This window comes from Trichosurus vulpecula, chromosome X (assembly GCF_011100635.1).
Source record: "Trichosurus vulpecula isolate mTriVul1 chromosome X, mTriVul1.pri, whole genome shotgun sequence".
Lineage (NCBI taxonomy): Eukaryota > Metazoa > Chordata > Mammalia > Diprotodontia > Phalangeridae > Trichosurus > Trichosurus vulpecula.
The window spans coordinates 11,027,392-11,039,963 of NC_050582.1; the positions used below are offsets into that span (position 1 = coordinate 11,027,392).

The following is a 12,572-nucleotide window of genomic DNA, read 5'->3' on the forward strand; positions in this document are numbered from 1 at the left end:
AGTGGAAGCTAATGACTCCATGATACTTCAAGAAACAAAAGAAATTTGAAAGAATGAAAAATAGAAGAAAATGTGAAATATGTCATTGGAAAAAAATTGACACATAAAATAGATCAAAGAGAGGTAATTTAAGAATTGTTGGATGACCTGAAAGCCATATTAAAAAAAAAAGCTTAGACATCATATTTCAAGAAATTATCAAGGAAAACTGTCCTGATATCTCAGATCTAGAACAGGCCTGCACAACTTTCAGCCTGTGGGCCACTTACTGTGCTTGGGCCACTTACAGCCCTCTGGCAGCATGCCAGAAGATTTTAGGAGGCTCATGAAAATGTAGAGGAAAACATCCTTTGTATGTAGAGGAAAACCTTTGGCATGTGGCAAGGGGCCTGATGGCCATAAGTGGCAGAAAGTTGGGCAGGCCTGATCTAAAGGGTAAAACATAAATGAAAAGAATCTACCAATGACCTCTTGAAAGAAATCTCAAACTCCCAGGAATATTATACCCAAATTCCAGACCTCTTGCTTCAAGGAGAAAATATTGGAAGCAACCAGAAAGAAACAATTCAAGTATCATGGAGCCACAATCAGCATCACACAAGATTTAGTGGCTTCTACATTAAAGGAGTGGAGGGCCTAAAGATATTCTGGAAGGCAAAGAAGCTAGTATTACAACCAAAAATAACCCTCTCAGTAAAAGTGAATATAATCCTTCAGGGGGAAAAATGGACATTTAATGAAATATAAGACTTTCAAGTACTCTTGATGAAAAGAGCAGAGTTGAATGGAAAACCCAAAATTGAAACACAAGACTCAAGAGAAGCATGAAAAAGCAAACACAAAAAGTAATCATAAGGGACTCTATAGTTAAACTGTTTAGATTATCCCCGCAATAAAAAAAATAAAATGCATAAAATATTAGGGGGCTAACTTACACACACAAAACTTCCATAAACACAAATATAAAACAAATATCACAGTAATAAAAGAAGACCTAAATAACTGGAGAAAAATCCAATGCTCATATAAACACACTGAAAATATTATTACCATCCCCAAGAATGAATTTACTGCTTTGAGATTTCTAATATATACATTGATGATATGATTCAATACAAATAAAGTACTTCAATTTTAATAATTTGACGAACGATGTGAAATCTATGGAAAGGTAATAAGAAAATTAAAGGGAACCTGCCATCATTTTCTAGGATAAAACATCTAAAATTAGAGGCATGCCCATGAAATGTGATATATTGCTACATAAAACATAAAAGGGAAAAACACCATTTCCTTGCCTTTCTTACAAACATAAACCACCATGGGAATAGACCCTGTTCCCTGGCTTCATCACCTCGCAACAGTCCCATTGCTTACCCTTGCTTGCACTTTCAACATGCTCCAATTCATCTGGGAATTTAAGGATGTCCCGGTATTTTTCTTCACAAATTTCAGCCAGAAAATGTAATAGCGTGGTTTTTTGATCTGATGATTTAGTATCTCTGACCTGGAGGAAAATGGGAAGCAAAGTAATTTGAATAGTATCATCTCAAAGTCTGGGGTTATCTCTTAATTTGTTTCACCCATCATTTCAGTTCAACTTATTGTTCATTTAAAATGATGTTGTACAGAGTAGTTTCCTAATGAGGACTATCAAGAATTCTATATTCCATTATTAAAATAAACACAGCTTCTAAAAAAGAAAGATAAACAATTAATGTATGTCAAAATTAAACATCTTCATATGTTCTGCAGAATATCTTAATATATTTAATATATACACATATGTGCATATATACATACATATATACACATAGATGTACATATATATTCTTTTAAGCCCAATGCTTTACCTGCCTCTTATTTTAAAATGATACTAGTGTTCCACCCAAACCTCAAGATTCTGTGCTTTGGATCAGAATGGCTCAAATCCATTTTCTATACTTTTAGATAATGCTATGCTGATCTTTTACTATTATTAATTTAAATATCATAGGTAAATGAAAATAAAAGCAAGAATACCCCATCTACCTACAAAGGATCACCCAGTTTCTACCTGAGTACTTCAAGGGATAGGGCTATTACTCTATTAAGGGGTAAGTAGCCAATTTCTACACTGCTTTTAACAGCTTTTACCTTTCAGAGGTTTTTGTTTCTTTTTTCCTTGAGCAATTTAGAACTATGCCCCCCAATTCTGCATAAATACCTTTTGACTCTGAGATACCCCTATAAATGTATGTACTTTCTTTTTAACAGCTTCCCCTCAGTTTCTTAAAGTTCTAACTCATTTGCAAAATTTAAAATCTTTCCCCAAGACTAGGAAAATAAAAAGAAAAGTTAGTCTTAATGGCAGACAGAAAATGTCACCTATGGCAAAGTTGTGCTACTTCAATTGGCCACCTTAATTTCATATTCACAATTAGCTTTTCTGGGTGCACTTTAAACACAGTGGCTTTCTCTTTCAAAATAAAAATCTTTAATATTCGATGTGTTATCATGCTGATCTACCAAACACTTCAAGTGTCACCAGGGTGAAACAATATAATGCAAGGACAAGCTATGACAACAGAAATGAAGGAAATCCCTGGGGGCAGGGTGACTTCGGTAAGACTCGCTCCTTTACAGGAACCAGTGGGAAGTGCCTCAGAATTGTACCATGTTCTTGTCTGGCATTACTGCAGTCTATACCATTTCCAATGCTAGCTTAAGCATTGAAAAACATAATAAAATGGGCATTTTACTTTTTGCTCAAAAAATTACTTTAAAAATTTACTAAAGGGGGGGCGGAGCCAAGATGGCAGCTGGAAAGCAGGGACTAGCATGACCTCCCTGCCAAGTCCCTCCAAAAACCTATAAAAAATGGCTCTGAACCAATTCTAGAACGGCAGAACCCACAAAACAGCAGAGGGAAGCAGGGCTCCAAGCCAGGAGAGCCTGGATGGTCTCTGGGTGAGGTCTATCCCACACGGAGCTGGGAGCAGAGGGGAGCCGAGCCCAGCGTGAGCTGCGCGGACCAACCAGACCAGAAGCTGGGCGAAAAGTGCCCTAGCGCCCTGAATCAGTGAGCTGCGGCAGTTACCAGACTTCTCAACCCACAAACACCAAAGACAACAAAGAGGGTTAGTGGGAAGAGCTGCAGGAGTGGAAGGAGTTCGCGGTACGGCTACCAGCCCCGCGGGCAGCAGAGGTGGGGCAGCTACAGCTGTTGTTGCTTCCCGCCCCAGGCCCACCTGGTGGGAGGAATTAAGTGGCAGATCAGAGCAGGAGTGCACAGCCTGCTGAAGATCCAAGCCCAGTTTGGGTTGGGGGTTCTTGGGGAAGGAGGAGTGCTGGTGTGGCAGAGCTGGCACATCCCCCCCAAACGTGGAACATAGAACTCTTTAGTCTACAAGCACTCATACCCCACTGAAAAACTCAAGGGTCAAGTTAGTTGGTTGGCAACATGGCCAGGCAGCAAAAACACACACACATTCAGTCTCAGTCTTTGGATTCTTTCCTTGGTGACAAAGAAGACCAAAACATACAGCCTAAAGAAGATAACAAAGTCATAGAGCCTAAAAAAATAGCCTCCAAGAAAAACATGAACTGGTCCCAGGCCATGGAAGAGCTCAAAAAGGATTTGGAAAAGCAAGTTAGAGAAGTAGAGGAAAAATTGGGAAGAGAAATGAGAAGGATGCGAGAAAACCATGAAAAACAAGTCAATGACTTGCTAAAGGAGACCCAAAAAAATACTGAAAAATACACAGAAGAAAACAACACCTTAAAAAATAGACTAATTCAAATGGCAAAAGAGCTCCAAAAAGCCAATGAGGAGAAGAATGCCTTGAAAGGCAGAATTAGCCAAATGGAAAAGGAGGTCCAAAAGACCACTGAAGAAAATATGACCTTAAAAATTAGATAGGAGCAAGTGGAAGCTAGTGACTTTATGAGAAATCAAGATATTATAAAACAGAACCAAAGGAATGAAAAAATGGAAGACAATGTCAAATATCTCATTGGAAAAACCACTGACCTGGAAAATAGATCCAGGAGAGATAATTTAAAAATTATTGGACTACCTGAAAGCCAAGATCAAAAAAAGAGCCTAGATATCATCTTTCAAGAAATTATCAAGGAGAACTGCCCTGATATTCTAGAGCCACAGGGCAAAATAGAAATTGAAAGAATCCATCGATCGCCTTCTCAAATAGATCCCAAAAAGAAATCTCCTAGGAATATTGTTGCCAAATTCCAGAGCTCCCAGATCAAGGAGAAAATACTGCAAGCAGCCAGAAAGAAACAATTCGAGTATTGTGGAAACCCAATCAGAATAACCCAAGATCTGGCAGCTTCTACATTAAGAGATCGAAGGGCTTGGAATATGATATTTCGGAGGTCAATGGAGCTAGGATTAAAACCAAGAATCACCTACCCAGCAAAACTGAGTATCATGCTCCAAGACAAAATATGAACTTTCAATAAAATAGAGGACTTTCAAGCTTTCTCAGTGAAAAGACCAGAACTGAATAGAAAATCTGACTTTCAGACACAAGAATCAAGAGAAGCATGAAAAGGTAATCAAGAAAAAGAACAAGAAAAAGAAATTGCAAGGGACTTACTAAAGTTGAACTGTTTTGATTACATTCCTACATGGAAAGATGATGTGTATGATTCATGAGACCTCAGTATTAGGGTAGCTGAAGGGAATATGCATATATGTATATATGTTTATGTATATATATATATATATATAAGTGAATGTGTATGCATGTATATATCTATGTGTATATATATATATATATATATATATATATATATATGTAGAGAGAGAGAGAGAGAGGGCGAGGTGAGGTGAAGATGAAGGGAAGATATCTAAAAGAAATAAAATCAAATTAAGGGATGAGAGAGGAACATTGAGAGAGCGAGATAGGGAGAGACATAATGGGGTGGATTATCTCACATAAAGGTGGCAAGAGGAAGCAGTTCTGTGGGAGGAGGGGAGAGGGCAGGTGAGGGGGGAATGAGTGAATCTTGCTCTCATCAGACTGGGCCTGAGGAGAGAATACCATACATACCCAATTGGGTATCTTACCCCACAGGAAAGAAGAGGGAAGAAGAAAAAAAAGGGGGGAATGATGGAGGGGAGGGCAGATGGGGGTGGAGGTAATCAAAAACAAACACTTTGGAAAGGGGACAGGGTCAAGGGAGAAAATTCAATAAAGGGGGATGGGTTGGCAAGGAGGAAAATATAGTTAGTCTTTCACAACATGAGTATTGTGGAAGGGTCATACATAATGATACACATGTGGCCTATGTTGAATTGCTTGACTTCTTGGGGAGGGTGGGTGGGAAGGGAGGAGGGGAGAGAATTTGGAACTCAAAGTTTTCAAAAACAGACGTTCAAAAACAAAAAAAAAGTTTTTTGCATGCAACTAGAAAATAAGATACACAGGCAATGGGAGTAGAAATTTAGCTTGCCCTACAAGAGGGGAAGGGAAAAGGGGATGGGAGGGGAGTGGGGTGACAGAAGGGAGGGCTGAATTGGGAACAGGGCAACCAGAATATATGCCATCTTGGAGTGGGGGGGGAGGGTAGAAATGGGGAGAAAATTTGTAATTCAAACTCTTGTGAAAACCAATGCTGAAAACTAAATATGTTAAATAAATAAATTAAATTAAATTAAAAAAAAAACAAAAAAAATTTACTAAAACTGCTAGTTGCTGTCTAAAAGTCTAGCATAACAACCTGCTAGAGAAAAACATTATTAACTGTCCATGTGGTAGGCAAACTGTTCTGTACTTCTGTTTTTAAGAAACAAAAGAAAAAGAAAAGTCCTCTTTTATAGGAAGCCTATGGGGCTACAGGATGTGCATTGTTCACATAATGGCACATGAGAAGGACAACCCACAAAGATAGTCCATCAGTACATAAATCTTGAATGGACACTGAGCATAGACAATGAGCTGAGTCCAGAACTGACCAGGGGAGAAAGGCAAGCAAAATTGCATTTAAGAATCTATGGGAAGCTTTTAATAAGCCCAAGCTTCTCCCTGAAATAGAGGCCCATGTTTTTTACTATCAATACATGTAATGCTGTAAGGTTATAAATAATAGAATACAGCCTTCTCCAAATAAAGTTGTGGCTCACCCAAAAGGCGACATTGAACCCCATGGTGGATGAGAGGAGGCAGCAGCAATACTTCCGGGAAAGGATTCTGTGGCTGAAATAGGGCAAAGGATGGCGCTGGAGCAGGGCAAGACTGGTCAAAAGGAGTCCAGCCAGTCATAGACAAAACGCAAGGGCTAAAGGACAGCCTGATGGGATCTAGGAAATGTCCTGAACACTGGAGGGTAAGCTGTAGATGATGAAGAGTAGATACGGATGGCTCACGATCTGCGCCACTCATAGGTGCACCCATACTGATACAACCATAGAGCTGTCAAAGCACATGAATAACACCACATTAATACTGAGATTTGTGGCTCACAATTATGTAGCTCAAGTACCATTATTCCTAGCCTCTACTATTCTTTCCACTACAGCACACTGCCATAATTCATTAAGAGAAGTAACATTTTCAAAGCAAAATTAAAGTCCAAATCAACTTTGGATTGATAGTTCAAGAGCTTCTGGGTTGGAGGGGAGTCAGAGACTTTCTGGAAAGGTGACATCATCTCATTAATGACTCATCTTTATGTCAACAAGCATTTACTGTTTCCCAGGTGCCAGGCCCTGTGCTAAGTGTTGGGGATACAAAGACACAACAGCCCCTATCCTGAAGGGCTTGGCTTACATTCAAGTCATGTCAACAAGCCAGACCACAGAGCTGTAGACCATGGAGTTGTAAGGAGGCATAAGAAGACTAGAAAGGGAGGTGGGGGTAGGACAGAAAGGACTCGATCCTGGAAGCCAGGGGGACCCGCTGGAGTTCACTGAATCCACAAGTGATGAGGTCACACCAGCGCCTTGGCAAAATCATTTTGGCAGCTGATTGAAGGATAGTGTCTCTCTATTCATGCAGATTGGCAGCTTCTCTGCAAGTTACAATCTTTTAGAGAATTGCATAGAGCATTGAGAGGTCAAGTGACTTCCTCAGGGTCACACAAACAAGAGATGTCAGATGAAGGGTCCAACTCAGATCTTATGTCAGAAGGAGGAATTGAGTCTAGGTTTTTGTGGCTCTGAGGCCAACTCTCCAGCCATTATACTGTGCTGCCTTTCCACATAAAAATAATCATATACATGCATAAGTACGTATAGACTACATACATAGCAAATGAGTACAAGATAGTTTGGGAAAGAAGGGAAGGTGCTAACTCCTAGGGATATTGAAGTTGAGTCCTGAAGAAAATGAAAGAGTTTAAAAGGCTGTTGGGGAGGGAGAGGGAGAGAGAGTGAGAGAGAGAGAGAGAGAGAGAGCGAGCGCTGCGGGCAGTGGGCACAGCCAGCGCAAAAGTGAAGATAGGGGATGGAATGTCCTGTGTGAAGAAAAACAGGTAGGCAACTGTGGACACTATGTAGAATATGTGAAGGGCAGCAAAGTGAAAGGGATGTCTAAACAGAATGTGTAAGGGCAAGTAGGTGGCACAGTGGACAGAGTGCCAGGCCTGGAATCAGGAAGACCCGAGTTGAAATCTGGCTTCTTCCTTCCTAGGTATGTGACCCTGGGCAAGTCACTTCACCCTGTCTGCCTCAGTCTCTTCATCTGTAAAACGAGCTGGAGAAGGGGATAGCAAAGCATTCTAGTATCTCCACCAAGAAAACCCCAAAAGGAGTCATGAAGAGTCAGACACAACTGAAAAATGAATGAACACCAACATGTGGGGAAACAGGAAAGATAGGAAGGAGTCACACTGTTAGAGCTTTATTTAAATGTAAGATAGAGGAGGTGATATTTGATCTTAGAGGTAATGGGGAGCTACTGTGGCTTATTTAACAAGGGGGTGACAGGATGAGACCTTTGCTTGGGGAAAATCACTTTGACAACTGTGTGTAAGAAACGTTGGAGGGTAGAGGGATTTGTAAGGAGGAGACAAAAAAGGGGCTTGAATCTATATAACTCTAGGGGACAAGGAGGAGGGAAATAAAAAGGAACGGGGGGACAGGATGAGAAAAGAACCTGCTTTTCCAGCAGCCAAGACCCTCAGAAAAAGTATCACTTCTCTTTTGCAAGATGCACAGAGATGAAGAACCCAAACAATTAAAGAAGCTGCCCCTTCGTAGTCACATATACTAAATATACAACAACTCAAGAAGTTAGAAATAATTCCGTTTTTTTAAAGTCTTATATTTTATTTTTTGATTAAACTGAATAACCAGGGGATTATAATACTGAAATACCTAAGAGTACTTCACTGTCTTAATTGTCAAAGCACCATCAATTAATAAGCCATACTGCTATTTTAATTTTAATTATCATTTGACCAGCAAGTAATTAAACTTGGAGATTAGTAACTAAATTTATATTAATTGCATCTACCTTATCTCTAAGTCATTTCCTCACATGGTATACAAAGAGAAAAGACTTGACTGGCCAAGGTCCAGCTCAACTATCTGTAGTTTTCCTAATGGTGTGATTTTCGGCCATTCAAACACTGTTTTCCTTTAGATCTGATAGCTGTTTGCCAGGCAAATTGGGATAAATGTAAACAAATTGCCGGTGTAAACATGTATACTTAAAAAAGAGTTTAGCCGGGACATTCTGATATCAATGTCCTGACATGCTGTTAGAATTCTTTTCAGTGAACACGTAAGAAAAGTCCCAGGCTCAGGGGCTCCTGTGTACTCTTTGCATTGTGATTGGCCGAGCCTAGGTAGCAGCATGCAACCTTTCAGTGTGTTGCTCCTTTGAAAGTTTCTCTTCTCTTCAGCTGAACTTTCAACCATTTCTTCTCCTTTTCCTCTCAGTGAAGATGGAGACCAGGTGGTCATGATCAATTTTTAACAAACTTTTATAGCATTCAACGTCACTTGGCTCTCAACAGTTTAGTATTTGAACCTAAAATTTTTTTTCCATTATCTTCATCTTTCCACAGAGGGCTCCAGAATGCTCCCAATCTCTTGGAAGCATGGAAAACACTACCTTCTCAGAATCCCAGAATCTCCGAGTTGGAAGTAACTTCAGGGGTCAAACAGTACAAACTGGATGCCAACATGACTCCACTCAACAATACATCCAACAATCAGTGTCTGATCAAAGATCTCCAGGGAAGAACTCATTCAGACCTGACATGCTGCTCCCCCCCCCCCACCCTGGTCGAGAATTCATCCCTTCCTAACCTGCATCTCCTTGAATCTGTACAGGAGATCTTGCCTGACCCCTCTCATTTCTAGTGTCCTCACACAGTGTCTTCTATGTAACTCCTATGTGTTCATATGTGTGTATACTTTATAGCTGGCACCTTAAGGCTTGTGAAGCATTTTACAAATCCCAACAATCCAGGAAGGCGGGTGCTATATATAACAATATCACCATTTTACAGATGAGGACACTAAAAAAGAGAGGGGTTAAATGACTTGTCCAGGGTCACCCAGCTGAGGTTGGGGGCTCAAAATCATTAAAGCAACCTCAGTCATCACCTCCTATTTCAGTGCCAAGAAAACAGAAGAAAACTAAGAAGTGAGCAGTTCTCCACTGCTCCTGCACCAGGTGCTCCTAGGAACACAGGCAAGGCTTAGATAGAATCCAGAGTTGGAGAATGTCTGGAACACAGCCTATGCGAGGCAAGGGATGGCACCCAGCTGGGGCTGCCTCCAGAGGAGTGGGGCCAAAAGGAGTCGTACATTTCCAGACCTCCTGGCCCCACAATTCCTAGAGATAGAATAGCACCAATCAGTTCTTTTCTTCACAGGAAACCAATTTGACCTGGCTGGGGCCTGATGAGAAGTATGCATCTCTCTAAACAGTGGCCCACCTTCCATGAAAGAAGGAGCATCCATCTCCAGGTTTTCACGTAACCAGGACAGGTCTACAGGCGTTAGAATCACTCAGTGGGCCTATAATGCAGGACAGAATTCACTTGAGATGTTTAATGGGCCATGGTGTAGAAAATGCTCTCATTTGAGCTTTTACTCTGATGATCGAAGAAACCCATGTCCTCTCCCTCTCTCTCTTCAGTTATTGTTGTCGCATCTACCTCAACAATTTGTTTTTCTCCAGTAAAGGGGGAGAGGGCAAGAAACAACTTTTTATTGCTGTTAGTTTCCCCTGCCAGCTTCTGCTTATTCTGAGCTACAGCAAGCTTTTGTATTCATCCTCCCGTATCTGCTCTTCATTCCCATTCTTGTACATGCCTTTTTAAAAACTAAACTGAATACTAAGTTCCCTGTGTATGTAAGATGGTATCCTTCAAGAATTCTTCCTCTTCCTCCTCATCCAAACGGTTGCTATATGTCTTTGGAATGTAATTCTCAAGTGCTGCCCATCCCTTATAAAAGTTTGGGCCACAGGTCCTTAGCCATCCTTTCTCTGGACTCTGAAATCTGTTCTCCCCAAATCTCCAGCACATGTCACACCACACCAGGCTTGCCTTTCTTCCACGACAAATCTTAAGACTCAGGGATCACCTCAGTCCTAGTTGGCCATTGTGTTCACTCTAACAATCCATTCCTCCTTCTTGGAAAGAATCAAATAAAGACTAGAATTTCTCAACAATTGTTCCTTCACTTTTTAAAGGAAGAAATTATCATTAAGGCAAGTCAAGAAATAATCAGTTGCTCACCTTTTGGGTGTGGTGTGGGCAAAGAGACAAACAGAGACAGAGAGACTGCTCATACAGATATCTGGACAATTTAAGGCCCCCATCATTGCTATACCATATCTCTATGCCAGCTTTGTGATCTGTTTCCCAAAGCCAATTATTTGTACTGCTTAGAAAGTTTCAAGACAATATTATCTACTTGTGCCTTGTTTATCTTCACCCAAATGCTCTCCCAAGATGTTTCTATACACCTGTCTTTGGTCATTGGATTTCCACAAATGACTCTTATTTTCTAACAATGTGACTGTACCACACCATCTTTTACCTATCCTACTGTTGGTGGTGGTGGTGATGGCGGTGGTGGTGGTGGTGGTGGTGGTGGCGGCAGCGGCAGTGGTGATGGCGGCGGCTGTGGAGATGGTGGTGTCGGCAGCGGTGGCGGCGGCTGTGGCGGTGGTGGTGTTTTTTAAACAAGTTGCATCCTTCCAGTCATCTGTTTCATCCTACCTAATCTCACATTACCTATCCTGAAGGAGGAGCTCTAGTTACTTTTCCTCAGTGCCCATACAAACTGAATACACACAAAACCTTAGAGTGAAGCTGCTCTTTCTTCCTTATCTTTGTTGTTGAGGTTTTTAAATTCTAAACCTCCTTCCCAACTGGTTTTGAACCTCATCCTCAGATTGATTCCTATGCTCTATTAACACTTTTGTTTTACTGTAAATGAGTCCATCACCACCTGCCAGAGTTTATTACATCCCAATGGAAAGTAATCTCCTAGAGACCAAGGACTGACTCATTTGTATCTCTGTATTCTCAGCACCTAGCATGGTTCTGGGCCCACAGGAGGAACTGAACCAATGCTTGATGAATGACTGAATTTGAACTAGAATTCAAAGACTGAAGACAAGCACTTCTTTAAACTGGATTCACAGCTATAGTAAGGTGGAAGGGCAATGGGTTTTTTTATATCAAGGTTGTGAGCCACTATTAGTGATGGTCTTTCATTCTTTCCCATACATAAACAAAATGGTTTTATATTCATCTGAGTATCCCCACAGAAGAGGAAGGGGGCAGTCAGGATGTGAATCAAATGTCAATCCTTGCTTTCAGGGCTCTTCCCCACATAAAAAGTTCTTAACACCACTTCTGAGGAACCTTCCATTCCTCCAAGGCTTGGCTCTGGTCCCCCAGTTGTTGGTGTTCTGTCCCTCATCAAATTATGTTGAATTCATTTATCAATTCACATGTTACATCTCCGCTCCCCCCCCCCCATGCCCATACTGTAGCTTCACTTGCCATCCCCATGCTCACTCCCCATAGAATGCAAACTCTTTGAGGTCAAGAATTTTTACTTTTGTCTTTCTTTCTTACAGAGAGTCAAAACTGCCATTGAGAGGCAGTGACCAGCTAATGATGCTGTATGATAAAGCAAAATCACAATGTCACATTAAAACACAGCCATAACCATGGAGGACATTGGCTAATAAAAACCTTCGGTCTCCATCCACATCCTTCTCCCAAAAGTGTGTGACAAAAGCATTGCATGTTCTGAACGTGCATAGTCCTGACTTTGGACATCATAATGCTATTTGTAAATTGTAAATATGCGCTTGGTTACAGAGAAGGTGCTAAGCTAACACTCCAAACCTAATGTCAGGGCTCTGGTTCTAAACTAGAGGAAACGATTGAGCCCTTCTATGCCTCAGACAAAAATGCTGATTTACTGCTGAACTCAATTAAGCCAAAGGTAGTCCTTTTGCATCGGCTGTGGGGAGGGGAGCATGGAAAGGCACTGGGAGTGACTCAAAGTCAGCGGAATGCCTATTGCTTCCTCTAGAGAGACTTGCAATCTAACTGAATATTGGGGAGTGGGGCAGAACAAAGGAAAA

General features: G+C 41.0%; 1 protein-coding gene across 3 annotated transcripts in view; it reads right to left on the reverse strand.

Annotated features, from left to right (window-relative positions):
- Nucleotides 1-12,572, reverse strand: part of DIAPH2 (diaphanous related formin 2) — an 856,474-nt gene that overhangs the window by 420,498 nt on the left and 423,404 nt on the right. For all 3 annotated transcript variants that reach the window (XM_036740329.1, XM_036740331.1, XM_036740330.1), the window contains one exon: nucleotides 1,378-1,507. In XM_036740329.1, coding sequence (XP_036596224.1) covers nucleotides 1,378-1,507 — 130 coding nt within the window. The remainder of the gene's footprint in view (nucleotides 1-1,377; nucleotides 1,508-12,572) is intronic.